A 27,500-nucleotide genomic window follows, 5' to 3' on the forward strand; every position below is an offset into this window, starting at 1 on the left:
TCATCAACAACACATTTTAATGTGAAAATACAGCGAAAGAGTCAAAGTTATGAGACCAAACCAGTAAACGAGATATATATATATATATATATAATATAATTAGTATGGTAGCCACGTCCCAAATCATACTATTCTTTATCTTCTATCTTCTTCTAAATGGGGCCATTATTTACACTATTAACATCAAATTGTCTTGAAGGTTTTTTTACTAGTGATTGAGAACATAGTGTTGTCCTAAAAAACATTTCTGAGGTAATAAATCAAGTAAGAAGTTTTCTCATTTTGTATTGAAATGAATGGAGCCAAATGCTTCTGCAGCCGTCAGCGCCCCCTGCTGGAGTCTTTGGTAGAATGCAGCTTGAGGGACTTCCTGGTTGCCTCCCTGCTCTGACCCTCAACGTGAGCTCCTGACTCTGCCACTGATGGTCCTGATGCATCGATCAGTCTAAAGGTCTTCTCACACTGCAGACAAAACGGAATATTCTTTGATTTCTCACATTCAAACCTTTTCGCACCACAAATTTTATTTTTTTCCACAATATTTTTTATTGAATTTTACACATTTATAGACAGCAGTGGAACATGATCACCAAGTTACATTTCTCATAAAAAAGATACATCATATTTCACATATTCCACATAACACAAGTAAATTGACAAACAAAACCAGACAAAACAAAACAAAAGAGAAAAAACAACAACCAAACAAACAAAAAAACAACAACTCAGCACCTCACAACCGAGTCAAGGTGAATGCGCACCCTGATTTGCAAGAAAGTTCAATAAGGGTCTCCACACTTTTTCAAATTCCTCCTTTCCTCTGGTTATATAAGTCAGTCTTTCCAGTACCACAGAGGATACACCACAAATATTGATGTTCTGTACATTCCACCAGAAAGTAAACTTTCTCAGCGTCAAAAAGTCATTGACCCACTGTTGTTTATATTATTATAAACCACTCCTCAACTGTAAACACTTCAGACAGGCTCATTGTTACAGGTGTATAATGTTACATGGTCACATTTCCAGGATAATCTTCACATAAAGTCATGGAAAAAATCATTAGACCACCCTTGTTTTCTTTCATTTCTTGTGCATTTTAATGCATTTCTGTAAATTGAACCAAAATGCAGGAATTCAGTAATCCATCCTGTGTTGGCCCCAGAAATCAGCCCTGACCAGTGGCGGTTTGGCCCCCTTGGCCCCTGCTGTGGCCCCTGTGTCAAATTAATATTTAAATGATCAATTTATAACGATGAATGACGGAACAATTCTTACCTATTTTTTGTTCAAACAATATCTCATTGTACACAAAAGGAACCCAGAATGTGTCCATTGTATAATAGTTTAATTGTGCAATAAAAGCTTCTGTGTGTGTGTGTATATATATATATATATATATATAAAGATCATTCTCACTATACTGCACTTTCAAAAAAAAAAAAGTAATTGTGTACAAAAATGAGAAATGTCATTGTTGTGCAAAAATAATTATTATTGGTAAGTCTCATTGTTTCAATCAGTGTATTTGTAACTTCCAAATATACTTAAATGAGATTTTTAAATTAGCTAAAATAAAGGTTTTGAAGGCTTAAATATAATCTTTGCCATTTTTTAATGGGCCCCTCTGATTAAACACTGGCCCCTGCTTGGCCCCCACAGTAAAACTGGTCTAGAACCGCCACTGGCCCTGACCCCTGACCTGGACCTGGACCCGGACCTCTGCTTGGGTCACCACTAGGTGTCCACATCAGCTGTTAAAAACACGCTCAGCAGAGCAGTGAAAGGGTTAAAGTAATCCCTGACTGGGAGTGGGCGGAGACTCCAGCTGAGACGCAAAAAAAACGGACAAACCGAAAAGACAAACCTGGAGAGGAAGAAAAATCTGTGCTGGAGTTGTGAGCATTAATTTATCTCCTGGATCTAGTTCGTTTTCCCCCCTTTTTCTCTTGACATTTGCACAGATTTGCACCGAGTGGGACCGAGAGGAGTGTCCATGAGAGCTGGGGGAGCTGAGGAGTCTGTGTGTGTGTTATGGGTGAAGCAGTAAAGACGTGGAAGCTGTAGAGGAATCAACAGGACCCAACAGACACTCAAACAATGGGAAAGTCTCACACGGACCCGTCCTCCTGAGCGCGTCCCCGCAGCTCAGATGCTGCCAGTAACACGCTCTACTGTGGTGGTGGTGGGCACACAGCGACAGGACTGATCCCCGGGGGCTCATGGTGGAGTGGTAACCCGGGCTCTCAACTGCGGATCGGACACACTCACCGAGCTTCTCCCAGACAACACGCCGACTGACAGCATGTGCAGCCCGGGGACGTGGCTGCTGCGCGCCGCGCTGTGCTGCACGCTGCTGGGAACATGTCTGCACAGTGCCGGAGGTAGGAGCACAAAGCGGCTCTGTCTGCTCCCTGTTACTGTCTCTCTGATTCACTATCAGCCTGTTTCTGCAACAACAACATGCCACCACCTCATACAGAGTCTCATACAGAGGGTCAGTGTGCTGAGAGCTGCAGCCACATGGACAAACAATCAGCTAATGCTTTATTTTTACTGACACTTTGCAGAGCACAGAGGGAGAAATATGTACAGGCATGGAAAAAATGATTAGACCACCTTTGATTTCTTTAATTTGTTCTTCATTTAATGCCTGGTACCACTAAAGTTACAGTTGTTTGGATAACTATAAAGATTACAACAAACATAGGTGGTAAGAGTTTGATTTAAGAGCTGATATCTAGACATTTAACATGGTTTTCTTGATAATAACCAAAACTATTATCAAGAAAACCATGGAAAATGGCCATGACTGTGTTTAATTCCTACTGTTAAACCTCCAAAACACATACAATAATTGTATAACAATCTTTAACACACACACACACACACACACACACACCACACACACACCACACACACACACACACACAGGCTCTTAGGTCCCTTTAGGTCAAGTTGATATAACAGTTGTCATCATGTGAACACTATAAACTGACCTTTATTTAAAAAAATAATATAATCATTTTTAGAACAGCCAAACCTCTCACAGATTAATATCGGTATCTATCTGTATTGGTTTAATGTTTTCAATATGACAACATTTTTTTAGAAACATATAATGCAGAAAATGATGCTTGGGGTGATTTACGCGTCATGTGGCTATTTTATTTATTTATTTATTTATTTATGTCCTCAGCTGCTGACTAACTTTATTTATTTTATGTATTTAATATTTTATTTAAGTCATCAGCTTTTGACTAAATGTATTTTTTTTTAAGTCATCAGCTGTTGACTAACTTTATTTATTTATTTATTTATTTATTTTTTAGTTTATTTTATTTAAGTCATCAGCTGTTGACTAACTTTATTTATTTAATTTATTAGTTTATTTTATTTAAGTCATCATTTTTTTTTTATTTAAGACATCAACAATTGACCGATACTGAACAAACAGTTGGATACTGAACTTTATTAAACAAATTATTTTATTTTACTTTATTTTATTGAAGGCAGCAGTTGGCTGATAATGAACATACAATACTGATGTTTATTTAGGGTTTTTTTCTCTTCTAGAATTAGATGAAAATGTAAACCTTCCGATATTTACTGTAAAAATAATGTTAAATAATTAGAAAGCTGCCTTCACATCCACAATTAAAATGTCTATTTTTATACCCTCATATCTATAATCTGTGGCACCGACTTTAGAGGACAAATATGATTGAATAGCGGTCGAGTTGTACTTTTTATTTGTTGTTGTTGTCACTGTGTCACATCTGAAGCTGTAAATATTAATCAATTACTTGTCAACTATTAACATGAACTATTTTGAGAATTGATTAAACAGTTTGAGTATTTTTTACGACTTTTTACTTGTCTGGCTCCAGCTTCTCAAATGTAAATATTATTTGGTTTATTTAAACCTTTCTAACAATAAACTGAATCTCTAACCAAACAATAGAGGAGGTGATTTGAAGCCACTTACCAGTGACTCTCTCACTCTTTCTGCTGTTGTTAATATCTTCAGGAAGCTTCTGACACTTTCTGACTCTTTTGAGGCCAAACAACTATTCGATTAACCAAGAAAAGATCAGGCGACAGTGAAAATAATTCTAAGTTGTGTCTCTAGTTTTTTACAAGTACGTCACCTCAAAAAGAAATGTCAGAAACATCGTGTAATATAGTCCAGAAACTTTAATGCAGTTTCAAGCTTCATAAAACTGAATAAACACACCTCGACACTCTGCCAACTAAAACCGAAGAATCCCACAAAGTGAGATTTGTGTTGGATTACTTCTTATTGCGTTAAAGCGTCAGAGGGAGTTTCTGTTTTTCTCTTCTCTAACTTTAAACCCTTCTAAAGTCTCTAACGTCCCTGTCTGCTCTCCTCAGGTCTTAACATGTGTATGAGCGGCAGCGCCACGTCCTGTGAAGAATGCCTGCTGATCCACCCGAGCTGCGCCTGGTGCGCACAGGAGGTAAACTACCTGCTGCTGGAATAATCAGCTGGGACCGTGTGCTCAGGCTGTCTGCAGGGCTCTGAAATGTCCACAATACATTTAATTAGGGCCTGAATCTCGTGATATAAGCCACGCCCATTTTTCGCCTGAAAAACATGTGATTTATACACACAATCCATACACACAAGCATGTTCTGCTTTAAATAAATCTAAACATGGATCATCTAGAATCACATCAAAGATGAGACATGACAAACTCATGACAAAAAAATATTATTTACACAGCAGCCAGGTCTATATATGAAAAAATAAAATAAAATATGGACCCGGGGGAGGAGGGTCATATTTATATTATATATAAAAAGTCGCAGATTTAAGAGATTTAAAGTCCCAAATCTAAAAAAAAGTCGCAAATGCAAAATACTATTTTTCCGACTTTTTTCTCATAAATCTACTACTTTTTCGTGATATAAGCCACGCCCATTTTTCGCCTGGAGTTTTTTTTTTTTGCGCAAATTCGCGAAATTTCGCAAACCTACTTTTTCGAACTCCTCCTCGGCAATTTCATCGTTTTGCAGCAAACTTTGCACACAGCATCTATGGACGCTCATGACAAAAAGTTATTAAAAGAATTTTGATTACCCAAAGAATACTCAAGTTATTAAATAACAACTTCCTGCAGGTGGCGCTATTTTCAACACAAAACACAAAGTGTTGCATATCTCCACATTGGTGTGTCTGAATGACATGAAACTCAGGTTACTACTTCCCCATGAGCCCCTGAGGCTCGCTGCAAAATTTTGACCAATGACCACTAGGTGGCGCTCTTTAAATTGAAGTATTTTATATCTCCAAATCGGTTGGTCGGATTAACACCAAACCTGGTATACTTATTGTCAATGCCCTCCTGAGGATAACCCTTGAAGGTTTTATTGATCGGCCCCTAGGTGGCGCTCTGGCGGCAGTTTAATTTAAAAAATGCCACTGTGCCCAGACCATGAGACTTAAGGCAATGAAATTCATAGGGGTGGTGTAGACTGGTCCCTGTAACGCACAAACCCAGACGGCAGCATGCCCCGACACGCGTGGACTGCGAGGGCCCGTTCAGTACTGCGCGCAGTTCTAGTTCAAACATGTGTTTATTGTTTTTTCACATAAACAAATGTTCATACAGTCATCCCTGTAATTTGTAGTTCAAATAAAGTTATTTAACCGACCATATTCATTCTTAACTGACAAGAATACACAGATTAATTCAACAGAATACTACAGGTGGGGGAAAAATCCATACAGTATAGTATCGCAATATTTTGCGTGGCAATATTATATTGATTTATGACTGCCAAGTATCGATATTTAGCGTTATGGAGGCGGTAGCGGGCTCACTATACTGGAGATACTGGTATCATATGAAACTAGAAGATCTAAGGGATCTATAGTGTCGAGAAGTTGTCTTGAGTTTTTCTTGTTTCATTAAAAAAAATTCAGAGCAGTGAATCTTAAAGTTGAGAAAAGTTTGATAAAATTCTGCAGTTGTTGTCGTCCAACATGTTTAATATCAGTTGAGTTCAGTTTGACTGAATACTTTGTTGGTCAGTCTGTGGGTTTGACTCTCATTGTGGAGAAATAAAAAGACTGAAGTGAGATGAATACAGTGGGAATTTTCTCTGATTGGACAAAACAATTCTTGATTGAATTTAATTTTGTGGACACATAATGCAGTTAAACAGTTAAATCACAATATATTGTATCTCAATACTCAAGTATCAGGATAAAATCATATCGTGGGGCCGATACGCTGATTCACACCCCCCCACCCATCCTAATACAATCACTGTCACTGTATGAAGGAAAAAGGGAAGCTACAGGCAAAAAGAGGACTTCTATTAACCCTCTGCAACCAAAATTCAATTTATTACATATTAGGTCTTAAAGCAATTCCACAAACATTTTGTGACATTTCTTTTTTGCATCTTTTAAATTATTTCTATTAAAGTTAGTCAAGTTCTCCTGCACAAAAGAATAATTTCAGATGTTAGAAAACGTTCTTTGGGCTGCATCAGTGATCTTCAAAGTGTGGTGAACAATTTTAAAGACTTTTATTAATCATTATTTATTCACACAAACTATATATATATATATATATATATATTATATTATACAGGTGCATCTCAATAAATTTGAATATCATAGAAAAGTTTGTCAGTAATTCAATCCAAAAAGTGGAAATAACACATTATATAGATCCATTACACACAGAATGAAACATTTCATGTCTTGATTTATTTAATTTTTTCTAATTATAATGATTATGGCTCATATTAAATGAAGACCTAAAATTCAGTGTCTCAAAAAATATGAATATTACAAAATACCAATTTAAAAAAGTATGTTTAATATGTAAATGTTGCCCTCTGAATAGTATGTCATCTATATGACTCAATACTTGGTTGGGGCTGTTTGACTTGAACTACTGAAAATTGACTTTTCCATCATATTCTAATGTATTGAGATCCATCTGTATATTCAAGCATTAGTCTAGGGTTATTATTGCTTTTTTATGATCTATTTCTAAATGTATGGACGTGGTAGATGCAGGTGTTTGCTGCTGTATTTTGGGGGAACTCTCCCAAGATATTTAATTTGTTTTTCGATTTAGAAAAATGCAGATTCAAATCATTTTGTCCCATTTTTATTACCATGCCTGTGTACGGAAATATGTAAACGCTAGAGCAGATAATAAACAAACAGAAGAAGTCCACTGGGGTCCAACTACAACCATCAGATCTGGAGAATCATTTAGCCGGTCCAGAGTTTCTCCACATTGATTTTACATTAATTCCTGAACAGCTAAACAGCTGGTGAGCTGCAGAAACACTCCGCTTCAGGTTATTTATTTACTCAACACAAAGCCTCAGACCTGCCTCAAGTTTGGTGATAACTAAATAAATATATTCAACAGCAGCTGCTATCTGAGCTGAAGTCTGTAAAAATATCCTCAGCATCAGACCAAAAAATGTTCTTAACCCTCAGAGCTGGTTGAGCTTTTCATTCTTCATAGGTTAAAAGTTTTGGCTGCGTTCATGCATTTGGCATGAATTTTGTCCAGATTGTGTATTTTTATTTGCTCTTGTTATTTCCAGCTCAGCTCCTGCAGTAAGGCTAAAATACACTGTGGACAAACAATAGTTACTCTTCAGGTTGAGCCATTGAAACTCATTCGAAATGCTGTTTTTTATCTCACCTTTGTTAAATCATAAAACATGCATTTATTAAATCTGGGAGTCAATCTGGGCTTTGGCCTTGGAATTGATCATTTTTACTACTTTCCACCAGATTGCCTCATTTTGACCATATTCAGCATATAGAGAAAAAACATGTGATTTATACACACAATCCATACACACAAGCATGTTCTGCTTTAAATAAATCTAAACATGGATCATCTAGAATCACATCAGAGATGAGACATGACAAACTCACGAAAAAAAAGATTATTTACACAGCAGCCAGGTCTATATATGAAAAAATAAAATAAAATATGGACCCGGGGGAGGAGGGTCATATTTATATTATATATAAAAAGTCGCAGATTTAAGAGATTTAAAGTTCCAAATCTAAAAAAAGTCACTAAAAACACTATTTTCCCAACTTTTTTCTCATAAATCTATTACTTTTTTCTTGCAGATTTGCCAATTGAAATCTCGTAAATCTGAAACTTTTTTTTCCGAAATATTACCTCCCTCTCCCGGGTCCGTATTTTATTTTATTTTATTCATGACAAAAAAAGATTATTTACACAGCAGCCAGGTCTATAAACATGGTGGCATCATGACACAAACCTGGCAAGTAAAGGGTTAAAATGTTTAAAAATCTATTAATGTTTGATATCAATAATTAGGTCAGATGTAGGAGAAAAAATCAGTACAATGTAAGTAGAATATAATAACGTATAATATTTTTATAGCTTGCTTTTAAAGAGCGCTAAGCAGTATGAGTGTGCATAACATTTGAACCGACCCTGAGGGTTAAATTTAGTAGAAACTGCATGTTGAAAAGGTCAAAAACGAGGCGTCTCACTTCCTGTAGAGACGGTGTAGAGTTTCCTCAGAGCAGAAACACGTGTCACCATGTCTGAACCTCTTCCAGCCGTCACTAACGTCCCGTCTGTGTCTCTTGGTCCTGCAGGACTTCGGGCGGGGCCGGTCTCTGACCTCACGCTGCGACTTCATCCAGAACCTGCAGAAGAGGGGCTGCGAGCCCCGGTTCATCGAGAACCCGGCCAGCAGCTTCTCCATCCTGGAGGCCAGGCCTCTGAGCTCTAAAGGCTCCGACTCCACCCTGCAGGACGTGGTCCAGATCATGCCTCAGAAGATCTCCCTCAGCCTGCGCCCAGGTATTTATACAAGCTTCCTCCTCATTATCCACAGCCTGAGTGTTCCTGTGAGCTGACAGACCCCCCCCCCCCATCCCCCGCAGGAGACCAGACGTGGTTCAGCCTGCAGGTGCGGCAGGTGGAGGACTACCCGGTGGACCTGTACTACCTGATGGACCTCTCTCTGTCCATGAAAGATGACCTGGACACCATCCGGAACCTGGGCACCAAGCTGGCCCTGGAGATGGGGAAACTCACCAGAGACTTCCGGCTGGGCTTCGGCTCCTTCGTAGACAAAAACATGTCCCCCTTCTCCTACACGGCGCCCAAGTACCAGGAGAACCCGTGCAGCGGGTGGGTACACCACTCACCTAATCAATCACCTAATCACTCATCACCTAATAATGCACAGTGCAGTTTAAACGTCTGTTTACATGTCAGGGTGTTCGTCGGGAACATCTTTATCTTTTTTTTTAATATATATATATATGTATATATTTTATTGGTATAACACATTTCACATCATAAAATGCAGACACATGGAGCAGCGATAAAATAATAAATTCTGAACAAAAAATGAATAAAATAAAATAAATACAAGTAATAAAACATGTTCATTATGGTAAAAACAATAAACATTTAAATACTTATAACAAAAATAAACCATGAAACAACAATAATGATGTTACAGAGAGGTAGGGTTAATTTCTGTAAAAGCAAAATTATAAAAAATAAGTTTTTAGCTGTTTCTTAAAACTCTCAACAGAAGTTGCTTGTCTTTTATGTTACTTTTATTTTAATGTGTAACACCATGAAATGAAACAACATTACTGCAATGAAACAAAACAAAGGAAAAGAAAAATACAAAACAAAAAATTAAAAACAAAAATTCTTCTCCTGTCTTTTTTTTTATTTTATTTTTTTAAACATTTGTTTATTGATTTTTCAGTGACATAACAAAATCAAGAGATGACATTACGAGAGTCAAAACAGTGTCAAGTGTAACAAGTAAAATAATAATAATAATAAAAATAATACATAAAATAATAAAATAAAATAAATAAATAAATAATTAAATAAATAATCTTTATCTTTAAGATGATCTGATTTCACATTTTTATCATCACCCGACTAATTTTGGTTTGAATCGACTGGAACTTCTTCAGTTGATTCGTTGTTTTTTGAACGTTTTCATGCTGATATTTCCAAGAAACTTCTCCAGTCAACACAAAATTTATAGTGGTGCTTTTGCAGGATTCTTTGTGCAGAAGGTTGGTTTTCCAGCTCAGTCCATGAGCTGCTCACAACAAGCATCCCAAACCATCTGATTGCATTCATTTGGAGAGAAGGAAAACTCACCCAGAAACTATCTAGATTAATAAATCGTGCTGTAGTTAAGAGGAAAAATCAGTATTTTAGATTTGGAGGTGAACTGTCCCTTTAAGAACAGATCTCCCGTGAGATTAAATGGGCCACAGTGGATGAAAGGGAATTCCTGAAATAACAGTTTACGTTCTATTCCTGCACGTTTATGAATCATGCATGGTCAGATTCCCTGCAGCTGCAGAGAAGAAGAAGAAATAGAAGAGGAGAGATTTTCCATATTTGATAAAGTGGGAGTGAGGGAGCAGATTGTTGAGAGTGAAAGTCAGCAGAACAGAAGCTGCAGCACCATGTTTGCCCCGGAGGAGAGAGCCCAGCATCACCGCGCATCACTGGCCATCTAGGTTATAGCGTGTGTGTGTGTGTGTGTGTGCAGCACGGCAGGGAACTATTCAAAGGGATAGATAACAGGACTTTGACCCCGGAGCAACCCGGACTCCTCCTGCTACTGCTCATCCTGTTTACACAAGACGCCTCATTCACATCAGCTGCTGCTCAACTCATCAACCTACTGCTGAAATCACTTCTAGTCTAATAAATAGTTTGAAAAAAATTAAATAATAAAAAAATGAAATAGAATTAAGATAAATAAATAGTATGAAATAAAAATGGAATAATAAAAAATGAAATGGAATAAAAATGGAATAAAAAAAAATGAAATGGAATAAAGATGAAAAATAAATAAGTAGTATGAAATAAAAATAGAATAATAAAAAATGAAATAGAATAAAGATAATAAATAAATAAATGTATGAAATTAAATAGAATTATAAAAAATGAAATAGAATAAATATAAAAAATAAATAAAAATAGAATAATAAAAAATGAAATAGAATAAAGATTAAAAATAAATAAATAAATGGTATGAAATAAAATAGAATAATAAAAATTGAAATAGAATAAAGATAAAAATGTAATAGTATGAAATAAAAATGGAATAATAAAATGAAATATAATTAAGATAAAAAAATAAATATTTAGTTCAAAATAAAAATAGAATAATAAAAAAATTAAATAGAATTAAGGGAAAAAATGCTTCAAATCACAATAAAATCGTATCGTGACTCACACCTCTACAAATAATAGATCAGCAACATAATCAGGAGATCCTGTTTTAACGTCCTGTTTCTGTTTGACACTGAAGGTCGAGATAAGAGCTCGCAAACTTCAACTGATCAATATTTATCTTTTTTATTGCATCTTAGAAACTATTTGTGAATCTGAAAGTGAACTGACTGCCCAAGATCCAGAGTTACTTGATAACTGTTGATAATTACATTTATATTTTGTCATTTCAGACATTGTGTAACCCTACTGTACCATCTGGTTTATAGAATAACACCACTAGAAGTCAGAATAATATGGATTTCCCCCCTAAATTATATATTGATCCACTTTTGTGAGCATTTCTAGTCAATAAGCCTCATAGAGAACCTGCTGGAACTGGGTCACAATTGATTATGTGATATCAATTTGATAAAAAAAACAAAAACACAATTAGCAACAAATAAAAGGAGATATATCAAATGAATATTATTAATTTAATAACTTAAATTAATACAATATAATTAATTGATTAATTAATTTAATAGGATAATTGGACCTTCAATGGTGTGCATCCCCTTTAAAAACGTTTTAAAAGTGAATACATTTTTAAATAAATAAAAACAATTTTAAGTAATGTTTAAATACTTAACACATTCGAAGTGTTAAGTACTTAAGTCATGTGATAGCATGTTTTTATTTAAAAAAAACATTTTTTATTAATGTTTCAAATTAATTAAAAAAAAATTAAATCTCAATATAATTTGCACTGAAATGTCATTAATTTCCAATGAAATGTTGCTTCTTTTTTTATGTGAAGAAAAACACATGCTTCCATTAGCTGGTAATGTTAATAAAAAGGCATTTTACTTATGAACTTTTATTAAATGTTTTTTTGTCATTTGGTCGACTAATCGGTTATTGTGTTCTTTAGTTGATTAGTAGTTTTTCTTTCACTTTTTTCATGCTGAATGACTTAATTCCCAGAAACATGTGAGCACGTCTCTGGTTCTTTCTGCAGGAAACTCTCTTATAAAGATCTGCCCATTAAATAAACAGATAGTCCTTCAGTCGATCGATTAAAGTAATGCTTCTAAGTTTTTCAGCTCCATTGTGTTTTTGTAAATAAACGGAGATAAAACCGTGAGATGATTCAGCAGCTGTGACTGTGAGTGAATCTGTGCTCCTCCTTTACATTACATTACATTACATGTCATTTAGCAGACGCTTTTGTCCAAAGCGACTTACAAAAAAATAAACACTTTCATCTCAGGTGGTTGGCCTTTAGACAAGTGAGCTTGAGGTTGTGACAAAGCTCCTTCACACCTTGTTTCTTTGACCGAAGCTCTCGTTTTTTTAACCACGAAGGGACTCGAACCCTCAATCTTCTGATCCGAAGTCAGACGGCTTGTCCATTAGGCCACGTGGTCTCAATTCTACTCTCTGCTCCTGCACAGATACAAACTCTTCCCCAACTGCGTCCCCACCTTCGGGTTCCGCCACATCCTCTCTCTGACCGACAAGGTGGACCGCTTCAACGAGGAGGTGCAGAAGCAGATGGTTTCCCGCAACCGGGACGCTCCGGAGGGCGGCTTCGACGCCATCCTGCAGGCCGCCGTTTGTAAGGTGACCAGACTAATTTCGTGTCTTTTTTAGATCATTTTGTGGTCAATTTGTGTCTTTTTTGGTCATTTTGTTTCCTGTTTTGGTCATTTTGTGTCTTTTTGTGGTCAATTTGATTATTTTTTGGGGTAATTTTGTGTCATTTCTGACAAATCCCAAAGTAGCAAGTTATTACTTTCCAAGGAGTCTCTGGCTTGAAGCTGACTGTTACACACTCAGGAGGTCAGAATGGACCTTTAAACTTATAGCAAAGCACTTAGATTAAAAGTAACAATAAAATATAAAATATATATATAAATGCACAGACAGAGATGTTTTAGTTGTTGTCTGCTTCATTATTTGTCCAAAATTTGTCGTATCAGCTGAGTTTGTATGATCTGAACTGTGAGATTGTGTTCAGTGAGTGGGGGTCTTGGACAGCATGCATGTTAAATTGGGGGTTGCGACTCAAAAAGGTTGAGAACTACTGCTCTAACTAACACTAACTCACTAACACTCCTGCTATGTTGCTGGGGGTCAAATTGACCCATTTCAAAGTTTAGGTTGAGCACATTTTACACGCTTTTCATTCTTCATTTGTTCATAGTTTTCGGCTGTGTTCATACATTTGGCTTGAATTTTTTTCCAGATTGTGTATTTTTATTTGCTCTTGTTATTTCCAGCTCAGCTCCTGCAGTAAGGCTAAAATACACTGTGGACGAACAATTCAGGTTGAGCCGTTGAAACTCATTCGAAATGCTATTGTTGTGTTTCATATTTTTATTGATGTGTATACAAAAAAAACAACAACAGAGGGACATACCTACATCAGGGTACATTGGTGTCGACATTAAACATGTTGTACACATCCTTAGATTTAAATTGTATGATTTTAAGAACAAACAACAGTCACATAAAACGAAACCAAATAGACTATACAATATGTAGATATTTAGACATAGTCCGTATAAAATGAATAAACTGACCACATAAACATAACAGATAAAATACATAAATAATAATCAAAGAGAGAGGGGAAAGAGGAGGAAGTAAAAAAATAAAAAAAATAATAAAAATAAACAAATAAAAAGGGACAAAGAAAAGAAAAGAAAGGAGTGGGGGGGGGGGGGGGGGGGTTGATCTCACTTACGTTAAAGCATATAAAACATGCATTTATTAAATCTGGGAGTCGATCTGGGCTTTGGCCTTGGAATTGATCATTTTTACTACTTTCCACCAGATTGCCTCATTTTGTCCATATTCAGCATATAGAGAAAAAACATGTGATTTATACACACAATCCATACACACAAGCATGTTCTGCTTTAAATAAATCTAAACATGGGTCATCTAGAATCACATCAGAGATGAGACATGACAAACTCATGACAAAAAAAGATTATTTACACAGCAGAAAGGTCTATATATGAAAAAATAAAATAAAATATGGACCCGGGGGAGGAGAGTCATATTTATATTATATATAAAAAGTCGCAGATTTAAGAGATTTAAAGTTCCAAATCCAAAAAAAAAGTCACAAATACAAAACACTATTTTTCCGACTTTTTTTCTCATAAATCTACTACTTTTTTCTCGCAGATTTGCCAATTTAAATCTCGTAAATCTGCAACTTTTTTTCCAAAATATTCCCTCCCTCCCCCGGGTCCGAATTTTATTTTATTTTTTCATACTTGGCCCTAATACGCCATCGTACTTTTAAATGTACATAAAAAAAGTTTTAACATGAATTTATTATGGAAAACGAGTGAATTCTCCTCAGTGAACCTAATCAGAACACCATCACATTAAATATTGATCTAAATGGTTAGTAATGGAGTTAATCATGAAATATAAACAATGTTTATTGGGATTTTTTGTTTTCTGACACTTTTGGATAATGAAACTGACCCGTGAACATTATTGCTGTTCCTGAGTAGGAACATAACAGGAGGGTGAATCCACAGAGGGTCCAGACCATAGACTGTATAAAGACTGAGGGGAAAGCTGCTGAGATGCTCTCATGACGGCGTCTGGCCTATTTGTTTGTTAATTAAAAGCACCAGGGGGGACAGACAGGAAGCTCAGTCTGGTGCAGCTGGTTAAACATGAGGACGAGTCACACTTTAATTGTTTTCTCCAGGAAGAGAAGGACTCCCTGCCTTGTAATTTACTGTTTCAAACACTGCTGCTGAGCTCGGCCTGTCCCAACACTCCATCCACCCTGCTGCATTGTTTTATACTGACTGAGAGTCAGCTCAGCTGTTTAATATCAGGATTACAGGTATATACAAATATTGAACTTTGTCATGATATTCTAATTTTTTAAGATGTACCTGTATATCACATGAATATGACTTAAAAACTCTTTAATTTAATGGGAGTAACCTGATTAGTGTAGATCTTAACTCTCCAGCAGGACTTACTGTTGTAAGATAACATATTTAAATGTCCCAACATCAGAATCTGCTCCTTTAAATGAGCCGTCAGGACTCCAGGAGGTTGTGATGTCACAGCTATATATAGCAGGTCTGCCCAAAGCTTTAATTACAGAGTCAGCAGTCACAGGTCAGACTCTGCACTGCAGAAAAAGAAACGTTGGGTGAACTCAAAATTTTAAGGCAAAAAACTTTGGATAAGTTGGACAATTAAACTAAATATTTTAATTTTATTTTAGTGTGCTCAACTCTGAATTCAGATTTGTACTAACTTATAATTTAACATTGTAATAACTTTTAATCTTTACTTCTGCTAACTTCTGCAATGTGCTGAATTGGCACGATTGTAACGCCGCTATGAAATGTCAGCTAATGTGACCACAATTTTGAGTTAGCATCGATACGCTAATGGCTACTCTTGTAGCTGTAACAAGCAGCGCCGCTAGCATCAGTTAGCCGCTAGCATCAGTTAGCCGCTAGTATCAGTTAGCCGCTAGCATCAGTTAGCTGCTAGCTTTCGCTAATGACTTGATAATGAATTTCACCGCTTTCCCCGCATTTCACAACAAAGAAATAAGAGTTATCAGAACTATTGTCCCTTGTTGTGAACCCCAACTTAAAGATATAAGTAACAACAACTCACCAACTTGTTTTTGAGCAGACAACTGGCTTCCTTTGTTGTGCTAACTTACATTATTGCCTTAAATATCAATAATTTATATTTCCAAGTTTTACCAACTTAAATCACTGTTTTAGGCCAAAAAATACAAGTTATATGTAATTAATAAACAAGTAATATGTTGTTAATATAATAACTATAACCTGTTGAAATGGACTAATGGAATGAAATATTATTACGCATGTATGTAAAGTGGCCAAATGTGTTGTCATGATAGATGATGACCGGAAAGGGTTCACATCAGTCGAGAAATTATCTGGTTTATAGAATAACACCACTAGAAGTCAAAATAATATGGATTTTCCCCCTAAATTATATATTGATCCACTTTTGTGAACATTTCTAGTCGATAAGCCTCCTGCTACCAGCTGGAACTGGGTCACAATGGATTATGTGATATCAATTTAATAAAAAAAAACAACAACAAAAAAAAAATGATGAGCAACAAATAAAAGGACTGATATTGAATAAATATTATTAAATTAATTTATTAAATTAATAGGATAATTGGACCTTCCATGATGCACACCATACCATTTAAAAACTTTTAAAAAATAAATAAAATTTTAAATTATTTCAGTTTTTATAGTAATAAAAAGATTTTATTCATGTTTAAGTATTCATTCTTCCAATAGGGTTTTAGGTTTAGGGTCTACAAGAGTAGCCATTAGCATATCAATGCTAACTCTAAATTCTGGTTGCAACATTAGCTGACATTTCATAGCGGCGTTACAATTGTGCCAATTCAGCACATTGCAGAAGTTAGCAGAAGTAAGGATTAAAAGTTATTACAATGTAAAATTATAAGTTAATACAACTTACTGTTGACAAAAATCTGAATTCAGAGTTGAGCAAACTCAAAAACAAAACTTAAAATATTTAGTTTAATTGTCCAACTTAAAATTTTATCGAAGTTTGTTGCCTTGAAATTTTGATTTCACCCAACTTTTCTTTTTTTGCAGTGCATGTGAACATGTTCTAGTAGAAACACAAGTATGAACCAGAAAACGAGCCCCATTAGTACACATGTTCAGCTCCAGTCAAAGCTTTCCTCAATAACAGGAAATAGTCATCAGTTTGTGTAGAACAACATATTTTCAGGCCTCTGACAGCAGCATCCACGGCTCAGTTGTTCTCTGTACGGGCCTCAGAATGAACAAAAGAGCTGCAAAGCCCTCTCCTCACTGGCTCTAATGTTCTGTTTGTTTGTTGGCATGCATTAGTCAGCACTCTGTCAGTCGCTCTGGTTGCTGTTGCCGGTTGTTTCCTTTTGATAAAAGCCAGGGCACCGCCTGCAGCAGAAAGCTCTGGCTGCAGCCACACTCACTGCTCCCTGTCCTGATCCTCAGACCTGTGGAATGATAATGACTTTACAGATGAATTATGATATAAAACCATTTTCTATGTGGTGTTTCTGTCATTAAAATGCTTTCACACATACTCATCCTTTTGTGTAATCCCAATAATCAAACCAAGATCAGAGTGACTTAGAGCAGGGGTCCCCAAACTTTTTTCGGTGGGGGCCACATCAGCTTTTCTTTCTGTGATGGGGGGCCGGGGTCAGTCTATAACAGGAAATGATATGGGCCAAAGTGACCACCAGTGTTATTGTGTAAATATAACGATCATTTGTTGGCCTTAGCACCACCTGTTGGTATGCAAAAAAGTAAGAAAAAGTCTTCACATGTTTATTTGAAGTACCACAGATATTCCTTTTATTTTGTAGAAAATAAAAACACAAGCTGATGCCAGTTAACAATGAGGTGATGTGATTTTGTAACAGGTACAGGTGCATTCAGAATCTATTTTCCGTTTCCACATTTTGTTGACCAACTCTCTTCCGTTAGCTTGCCTTGCCCGCGAAAACTTGACGCTTACGGCTTGGCACCACGTAGATCAGAATATACCATTGTGTGAGGGGGTGAAAATTAGCTACTACTGTAAATAACTCACAACTAAGGTCAATTTAAATTAGAACGCCTACCTTAATCATTACATGTGGATATTTTATAGATAAATATATAATAAATGCAATTAAAAAAAACAGGCCATGTTTAGAGGGATTGTTTGGGATAGTTAAGTGGGCCACTTCAATTGCTTTGGTGGGCCGGAAGTGGCCCGCGGGCCGTAGTCTGGGGACCCCTGACTTGGAGCAGCTATTCTCAAACTTGGGGTCCCGACCCCAATTGGGGTCGCAAGATGATTTCTGGGGGTCAGCTCTGTCTCCACTGTGTTAAAGTGGAGACTTTTTTTTGGGTCATTTTGTATCTTTTTTAATCAATTTGTGTCTTTTTTTGATAATTTTGTGGTCAATTTGTGTCTTTTTTTGGTCATTTTGTTTCCTTTTCTTGGTCATTTTATGTCTTTTTTTGGTCATTTTTTTCTTTTTAGGGCCATTTTGTGTCTTTTTTGGTCATTTAGTGTCTTTTTTGGTCAATTTGTGTCTTTTTGTGGTCATTTTTTTTGTCATTTTGTGGTCAATTTGAGTCCTTTTTTGCTTAATTTTATGTAATCTTTGGTCATTTTGGTCAGAGAGATGTTTTAGTTGTCTGCTTCATTATTTGTCCAAAATTCGTCGTATCAATTGAGTTTGTATGATCTGAACTGTGCGTGTGACATTCTGTTCAATGAGCGGGGGTCACAGACAACATGCATGTTAAATTGGGGGTCGCGAATGAAGCCGTGTGCTGACGTGCTGTTCCCTGTGAGCAGAAGGAGATCGGCTGGAGGAAGGAGGCGTACCACCTGCTGGTCTTCGCCACAGACGACGTCCCTCACCTGGCTCTGGACGGCCGGCTGGGAGGCCTCGTTCAGCCCCACGACGGGCGCTGTCACCTCAACGAGAAGAACGAGTACAGTGCCTCCACCAAGATGGTGAGAAGAACCGCTCTCTAACAGAACAGAGTTTTATACTGCAGACGGGTCACAACTCATTTTAGGTAATAAACCATTAGAGACCCACAAAGACCATTTTTTAACACTCAAGCATTGATAAAAATGTTGAAAACTCCCTCCAGAATCCCACATTCAGACTCCAAAACCTTTAGAACAGCAGAGAAAAATCAAGCTGTGATTTGGTTTCAGAAACTTTTGATGAACATTTAGAAATATGGAAATTTGGAAAATTATTGTTTTAGCAATATATAATGAGCAGTTTCACTGATTTCCTACCCGATTTATGCAGCTCACAGACTGTTTAGGGACCAAAGTATGCAGAAATATTCACATACAACAGGAAAAAATAACTAAATTTAATTGCATAAAGTGGGCATGTCTGTTAAGAAGAGACTTGTGGGTACCCACAGAACACATTTCATTCCCATATCTTGAGGTCAGAGCACAATTTGAAAACTCTTATTTGGGCTCATTGAATCCACAAGAGTCTCCGCTTTACAGTCAGACCCAATTTATGCAGCTCACAGACTGTTTAGGGACCCCAGGATGCACAAAGATTCACATACATGAGGACGGAATAGCACATTTTACTGGAGGAGAAACACTGTTTCTTGCCCCAAACTGAACTGGAACTGAATTTGCATAAAGTGGGCATGTTTGTGTAAAGTGACTGCTTGGTACCCACAGAACCCATTTTACACTGAGCTCAAGTGTTACTGCAAAGAAATGCTACTATGGGGACTAACATTATCACACATGAAGAAAACTGGACTCATTGAATCCACAAGAGTCTCAGCTTTCCAGTCAGACCCGATTTATGCAGCTCACAGACTGTTTAGGGATAGACAAAGATTCACATACAAGAGGAGACTTTACTGCACGAGAAGCACTGCATGTTATTCAGGATACATTTTCATTCAAATATCTTGTTGTCAGAGGTCAAGAGACTCCTTTTGAAAATGACCCCGAGGTAAAATGTATACAAAGTTTGAAGCATTAACTCGCCCTCTTTCCAACAACATATCATGTCTTCAGGACTGATCCCACTGCAGCCTCTGACAGACAGAAACTCTGCAGCGATTTTAAGGGTTAATAGACTAAAACATAACAGCAACCTTAAACAGAAAAGAGCCGCCGTTTAAGTTTTGTTTAAGTAACAGGATGCATTAAACAGTTTCACATTAGTCCTGGCTGCTCATATTTAGAATTTAAACTCAAGTTGAGAAATCTCAGCAGAATTTTTTCTCCCTGCAGCTTTAAACTCTGAGTTGAACCCTGAATTTACTGTAACACACTCTGTCATTGTTCAGCTGTGAATGCACGTTGGAACGTCCAGTGTTTACTCAGAGTGACTCATAGATCTGTCTGATGGCTTCAGCTGCTCCACTCGGCTCAGGTATTACTGGATATGAGTATATTTTATATCCAATATATTCACTAAATCTGCCTTTAATTTAAAAGGAATACTTGAGTGAGTTCAGCTGAAGTAAGTGAGACATTTTTTAAATTCTTTTCCAACTCGGTGACTGGAGTAAGAACATGTTCATTAATAGCTGCGTCCACCTGCAGACTGCCAGTAAAAGCTGTGAACACACACACACACACACGCACAGGACACAATGGTTTACTGGCAAACACTGCAACATAATGCATGGTATGATATGAGAGTTAATAGTTATCAGGAGCAGTGGGTTATTCCTCCTCTCACATGATGAGTTTATACATTGAGGCCAGAGGACTAATGCTATAAAATATCATGTGGACAGCACTGTGCTCCCAGTTAATAGGGGATTTTTTATGTTTGCTTTTCTGCTTTATTTTCCACTAGAGAACTAAGAACTACGGTGTGGAAATTATTTTGTAGAAGAAGAGGATTTCCTTGAACTCTTGCACCCAAAAAAGGCGTAATGGTTTCTTTCTGTTCGTGTGAAACATTGTTCCATGTTTTTGTTCCTGTTTGAGTATTAGCGTTGGGTGGTAATTGATAACAATCACCTTGTTTTTCCATCCATTGAAAATGAAAGCATTCTGCATCCAGTGAAAATAAGTAATTATATCTCAGAGGGAAATCTGAACGTTCTCAGGGAAGAATTCACCCAAGGATTGTGCAGCTTTTGCAGCTGCCAAATGAGTACAAATAAGAGAAAAAGACTGTTTTTTTTTCAGATATTTCAAGCCGGTAATTAGTCACATTGCAAAACATTTCAATGTTTGGTGCAGTCATGAACGATTTATTCTGGGATGTAGTGACAGTCGTGTCTCTTTCCCTCCTTTCCCCAGTCCTGCTCCTTCTCTCTCTGTGAGGTTTGGATGGAAGTGGCCTCTCACATTTCACTCGGCTGTAAAACTTTATGGGCATATTTTCATCATCACTTTATCATTACCCAATATCATTTGTAAACTGAACCTCGAGACGGTGCAGAAAGTAGTTATTTAACCTAATTGAGAGTCACTTACTTGCAAAAAACAAAAGTTTTTTTTGCAAATTTCCTTCCATGCAAGATTGTCCCTAAGATTGTTTTTGGTGTGCATCAGCTTTTATAGAGCTTCATTTAACCAGGAGATTAAAATCTCTTTTGCTAGAGAGAGCCGGTCGAGGTAGCAGACGTACAGAAACACAGAAACATGATAAAAGTAAAACCTCCACAAGCTTTTTCAGGACTTAAAGTAATGGAACAAAAAATGTACACCATTGTTTTCTCTAATGCCTGGTTCAACTAAAATTACATTTGTTTGTACAAATATAATGATAGCCATTTTCCATGGATTTCTTGATGATGATTTTGGTTATTATCAAGAAAACCATGAAAAATGTCTAGATATCAGCCCTGAAATTAAACTCTTGAGCTATTGTTGTTGTTATCATTATATTTGTCCAAACAAATTAAAATGAACAAGAAATTAGAGAAAACAATGGTCTAATGTTTTTTCCATGACTGTATTTCTAGAATAATCACCAATCTTTACAGTTGGATTTCAAACTAGATGAGTAATATGTTCATTAAAATGTGCAAGTGATGCATTTTTTTGAGTGCAGTCAGTGTCTGCAGTCTAATCTGTGAGTTCACATGCAGCTTCAGTCTGTCAACAGCTCTGGGGTCAACAACAACATCCTGTCTGGGAACTCTCTCTTTATTTAACTCTTTGTGTCACCATATGACCTTGTGTCATGTCTCCTCTCAGGACTACCCCTCTCTGGCTCTGCTGGGGGAGAAACTGGCAGAAAATAACATCTTCCTCATCTTCGCTGTAACCAAACGGCTCTATGTTATCTATAAGGTACTTTTTTTTTTTTTTCAACCCTTTTGTCATGAACACACTTTTCTTATCAATTCCATATTTGAGTCACTAAACTCTGACTTGTTCTCCTCTAAAGAATTTCACTGCTCTGATCCCGGGGACCACAGTGGAGATCCTGGACCAGGACTCCAAGAACGTGATCCAGCTGATCATTGCAGCGTACAACGTGAGTACAGAACCTCCTGGACTGTTTCCTGTGATAAGAGAGGAGGGAGGAGGAGGGAGGTGGAGGGAGGTAGAGGGATGTAAAGGGAGGTAGAGGGATGTAAAGGGAGGTAGAGGGAGGAAAAGGGAGGAAGAGGGAGAACAAGGGGGGAAGAGGGAGAACAAGGGAGGTAGAGGGAGGTGGAGGGAGAACAAGGGAGGTAGAAGGAGGAAGAGGGAGGAAGAAGAACAAGGGAGGAAGAGGGAGAACAAGAGGGGAAGAGGGAGAACAAGGGAGGTAGAGGGAGAACAAGGAAGGAAGAGGGAGGAAAAGGGAGGTAGAGGGAGGAAGAAGAATGTAGAGGGAGGTGGAGGGAGGAAGAGGGAGGTAGAGAGAGGTGGAGGGAGAACAAGGGAGGTAGAGGGAGGAAAAGGGAGGTAGAGAGAGGAAGAAGGAGAACAAGGGAGGAAGAGGGAGAACAAGAGGGGAAGAGGGAGAACAAGGAAGATAGAGGGAAGAGGAGGGAGTTGGAGGGAGGTAGAGGGAGGAAGAGGGAGGAAAAGGGAGGTGGAGGGAGAACAAGGGAGGAAGAAGGAGGTAGAGGGAGGAATAGGGAGGTGGAGGGAGGAAGAAGGAGGTAGAGGGAGGTGGAGGGAGGAAAAGGAAGGAAGAGGGAGGAAGAGGGAGTAGACCTGCTTGCAAAGGTAAAAATAATATAATTAGTTGAATCTTGATGAGTGGAACCAAAGAAATAAACTCATGCAAAGTAAAAGCTGATGCTTTTATAGTCAATTCAAATTTTACAAAAACTTTTATACTGAAAAAAAATTCATAAAGTGGACAAATAATCTGTTCTAACTGAAACAGTGAAAAACAGCAGCAGCAGCAGCAGCAGCTGAGATTTAAAGACATCATGGACTCTAAAACAATGGACTAGTAGAAACCAGCGGTACTCTCATGTCCCTGCTCCTCTAAGGACATTAAACTCATCTGATCTCAGTATATTAGAGGTAGTTGTCAGCTGTGACGTGTGTTCAGTTTGACCACAGCAGCTGAACTGAAGCTGACTGATGTAGGAAAACATCAGCTGGACAGTAAAGATGGCTGCTAGAAACTGACCCACATTCACTCTTATATAAAGTGTAATGTGTCATGTTATCCTCTGTGTTGTCCCGTCTTATAAAATGTGTTTTTGTGCGTCCAGACTGAGGTCAACCTTCCCCTGAACGTTTTCCTGTGTGGGTGTTCAGATTTTCCCTCCTCAGTCGGGAGGAGCCGCGTTTTGTTTTGGCCCGTGGCAGCAAAAATGATCCGCGACAGAAACTTGTGTGAGAGTCAGCCTCTGACACGCTCAGCGTGGGAGTGAGCCTGAAAGAAGAGCTTTGACTCTCGGCCTTATTAACATTCCAGCTGCCACTTTGTATCCACCACTCGGGGCTCTGTTGGCTTCACCAAACACCGATGTTAGGCGTGCTCTGATGGTGTTTGGGGTCAGAAAGGTGTGAGTGTGAGTGAGATGGAGCGAATGAGGCCGCGCCGCTGATCCGTGTGCTGACTGATTTCTCAGTGACGTTGCACTAAATGTGCATGAAAGACTGAGTGTGCACATGCTGCACAGAGCCACATGCAGCTGGCATTGCAAACATGCGCGGTATGTCACATCCACACACTGACGACCTGCCTGCTGCAGAGCGCCTGTGGTTTGGGCACAATTAACTGTAAAAATGTGCAGAAACCAAAGCAGCGCATTCTTTTTTTTCACTCTTTTCCACCAGAGTTCCAGGCCTGAACCAAGGTTATTATAGTTAACGAAAACTAACGAAATAACGAAAACTAGAATTGAAAAAACATTTTCGTTAACTGAAATAAAAATAAAAACAAGAGTTTTTAAAAAAACGATAACTAACTAAAACTGTATTTTGTGGTTACAAAACTAACTAAAACTAACTAAAATTATAGTGGAAATGTCCTTAGTTTTCGTTTTTGTCAACTTTTTTCATTCATAATTCAGTGTTTCTATTTGAACATGCAACACATGGTAAATATGTTTACTGAGACTGGGATGTCTACACTAGAACCAAAATACAAAACAGTTAATAACCTTATTGGGGCTGAGATGATAAACCAAAGGAAATAAAGACAAAAAATGTTATGACCTCTTTGAATCTGGCACCCAACACATAGCCCATTACAAAAAAACTAAAACTAACACTAAAACTAATAAAAACTAAACTAAAACTAAGCATTTTCAAAGAATAAAAACTAAACTAAAACTAGAAAACTCACTCTAAAAACTAACTAAAACTAACTGAATTTGAAAACAAAAATTCACAACGAAATTAAAACTAAAACTAATGAAAAATCCAAAACTATTATAACCTTGGCCTGAACGCCACTCTGAGCTGGTTCAATAGAAGTGTGTGTGGGAACATATACTAACACAGCGGTTCCCAAAGTTTTTTAGCCGCGCACCCCCTTCTATGTCCCAAACGGGTTTACGCACCCCCAATCCCCCACACCTTCAAAAAAAAAAAAAAATGCAATAAGCTTTTTTTATAGCCATATTGAAGGCGGCATGTTTAATCATGCTCAAATGACCAGAACACGCATATAATAAAATAATCACCATAACAATCGCATTTGAATTCATCTGAAACACTGTAACACAGTTTCAATATAATGCAACAAATTTATGCGCAAACTTCCACTTTTAAGAGCAAAGAGGATGATGACAGGCTCAGGATCAGAGGCAGAAAGCACATAAGTTGGGGAAAATGTTATAATATTTTTAGCCGTGTTGAACAAAAATTGCAGCAAGTTTAGCGTGGCGCTAAACAACCCGTCATCATAACACGGGTTGGAAAAATGGAAGAAGATAACTTCTTCTACGCTTCATTTTAAGATGAAGTGCATTATGAATAGTCTGCATTTATTAATTAATTAATTAATTAATATTACAGTTTTTGATTTTACATTTTGCAAAGGAAATGTTTATTTATGCGTCTTTATGTGTGGGGGGGAAAAAAAATGTAATTGTGTAATTATCAGACTGCCATTACATTTTTCATCTCGTGCACCCCCTAGCAGCAGCCCGTGCACCCCCAGGGGTCCATGCACTAGGGGTGTGCCATATCATATCGTTCACGATAATATCGGTTTTTTTTTTTTCATGGTTAAAAAAAATGCATATCGTGATATTGGCAACATTCCTACTTCTTGATGTAGTGGCGTAAGGTTACAAGCTAACAATTAAAGTTGTTTTAATCACAAAAAGCTACTTACTCTCTGTCGCTAAACACATGCAGCTTTCAAAATAAGAGCACAGTGTGTTAACAGAATCCACCACAGAACTTACAAGAAGACTGTCAAAATAAGATGCCTTAAATAAAACATACAAGAACCTTTATTTTCCTTTACAAAATGTCATTAAAATATGCCCCCCGGAACCCCTAAATGGTTATTTTTATTATTTTCTCATACATTTTTTTTTTATTTGGCAACTGTTGAGATTTGCACAGATTTTTATTTATTTATACAGACGAAAAAAAACGTATTTTCTATATCTTTTTAAGTATTTCGTAATATCGTCAAGAATATCGTTATCGCAAAAATAGCCTGAAATATTGTGATATTCTTTTAGGGCCATATCGCCCAGCCCTACCATGCACCACACTTTGGGAATCCCTGTACTAACATATACCAACAATGTGTGTGTGTCCTCCTCAGAACATCCGCTCCAAAGTGGAGCTGTCAGTGTGGGATCACCCGGAGGACATCAGCCTCTCCTTCACCGCCACCTGCCAGGACGGACAGCCGCTGCCGGGCCTCAGGAAGTGTGCTGACCTCATGATAGGAGACACTGTGAGTCACATTTTGAATGTTTGATGCGTCCTGTGCGCCCTGCAGAAATCCTCTGCAGCTTTTCCTTTGTAGACAAGATCAGCAGCTTTCTGATCTGAAGAGGAGATTTACTGTTTGTCAGCGACCTGTCAGACCGCTGAACACTCATGTGACTTTCTGTGTGAACACTGATGCTGTTGTGTGTTCGTAACGTTACTTGTGGTGAAATCAGTACGTGCAAATACACAGATGACCTTCTGTGAAGGTAGCTTTGCAGCTAACAAAGTCCTAGTTTCACCAAGATTCAGGATGGAAAAGTCCCGGCTCGTTGTGCCAGAGATCAGATCACTTTTACGACACGTTTGGAGTCAAACTGAGGGAAAAAGGAAATCACTGTTTGAGAGGCTGCAGATCCAACTAGTTGGAGTTTTGACTTGTATATTTATTTATTTAGTTTTAAAGTTTGTTTTTAATCCGGTCACAATTTAATCACTGAGGCCTGGTTTTAGTCCTAGAGGTCTGTGGAATCAGCACAAAGCACTTTTAATGATTAATTTGACAAAAAATGTAATTCATATTTTCAACAGTTTTCCAAGAATCCACAGATGCTACAGTATTGGGGGAAAAAGTTTGCTCTGCATGCTCCACATATTGAAGGATTTCTGCATCCAGCCTCTCCTGTCCTCTCCTCTCTGCTCTGTGTAAACGGCCTCTCCTGTCCTCTCCTCTCTGCTCTGTGTAAACAGCCTCTCCTGTCCTCTCCTCTCTGCTCTGTGTAAACGGCCTCTCCTGTCCTCTCCTCTCTGCTCTGTGTAAACACCATGGCTTCACGGTGTCTCTGAGGAAAAACAATTAATGTTTTTAACAGGATCTGGTTAGAGCAAGCAGTTTATTTTTTGGAGAAATTTTAAATGACACAGAATAAAGTGATTTTAATAAGATATAAATGCTGCAGTATATTCTTCTCTGTGTTTACAGCAGAAAATGTTAAAGAAAAAGGTGCTTGTGTGTGAATTTGATGAAGTGCAACATGTGTTTCAGGATGTGAGAGGTGGAGCTGGTGTGTTTCGGGAAGTGTGACTGTTGAGATGCAATTATTGGAGAGGAAACTATTTTCTCTGTGGCTCTAAATGTTCTGATTCATCTGAATGTTTGGTTTGCATGCAGAGATCTCAGGATGTCTTTAGTAACAGATGAAGACAGTTCAGGACACTAAATAATCTAACTGAGACACTGAACTCCACTTCATGTTCCTGCTGCCAAACGTCTCTCTATTAATACAAGCTTTTATTTATAGAGAGGTTGAGCTTATTCATGCTGTGGAAAGCTTTTACCTCTG

The 27,500-nt window shown here is 37.6% G+C and overlaps 1 protein-coding gene and 1 non-coding gene across 2 annotated transcripts in view; one reads left to right on the forward strand and one right to left on the reverse strand.

The window, feature by feature from the left end:
- Positions 1-1,913: 1,913 nt before the first annotated feature.
- Positions 1,914-27,500, forward strand: part of itgb5 (integrin, beta 5) — a 71,944-nt gene continuing 46,357 nt past the window's right edge. Inside the window, exons 1-9 of the mRNA XM_059343358.1 lie at positions 1,914-2,384; positions 4,396-4,481; positions 8,652-8,859; positions 8,943-9,192; positions 12,723-12,891; positions 18,694-18,855; positions 22,060-22,155; positions 22,253-22,342; positions 26,048-26,182. Coding sequence (XP_059199341.1) covers positions 2,306-2,384; positions 4,396-4,481; positions 8,652-8,859; positions 8,943-9,192; positions 12,723-12,891; positions 18,694-18,855; positions 22,060-22,155; positions 22,253-22,342; positions 26,048-26,182 — 1,275 coding nt within the window. The 5' untranslated portion in view covers positions 1,914-2,305. The remainder of the gene's footprint in view (positions 2,385-4,395; positions 4,482-8,651; positions 8,860-8,942; positions 9,193-12,722; positions 12,892-18,693; positions 18,856-22,059; positions 22,156-22,252; positions 22,343-26,047; positions 26,183-27,500) is intronic.
- trnar-ucg (transfer RNA arginine (anticodon UCG)) lies at positions 12,623-12,695 on the reverse strand. Its single transcript has one exon. It is a non-coding gene; the product is annotated as a tRNA-Arg (tRNA).

This window comes from Centropristis striata, chromosome 10 (assembly GCF_030273125.1).
Source record: "Centropristis striata isolate RG_2023a ecotype Rhode Island chromosome 10, C.striata_1.0, whole genome shotgun sequence".
In the NCBI taxonomy this organism is placed as follows: Eukaryota; Metazoa; Chordata; class Actinopteri; order Perciformes; family Serranidae; genus Centropristis; species Centropristis striata.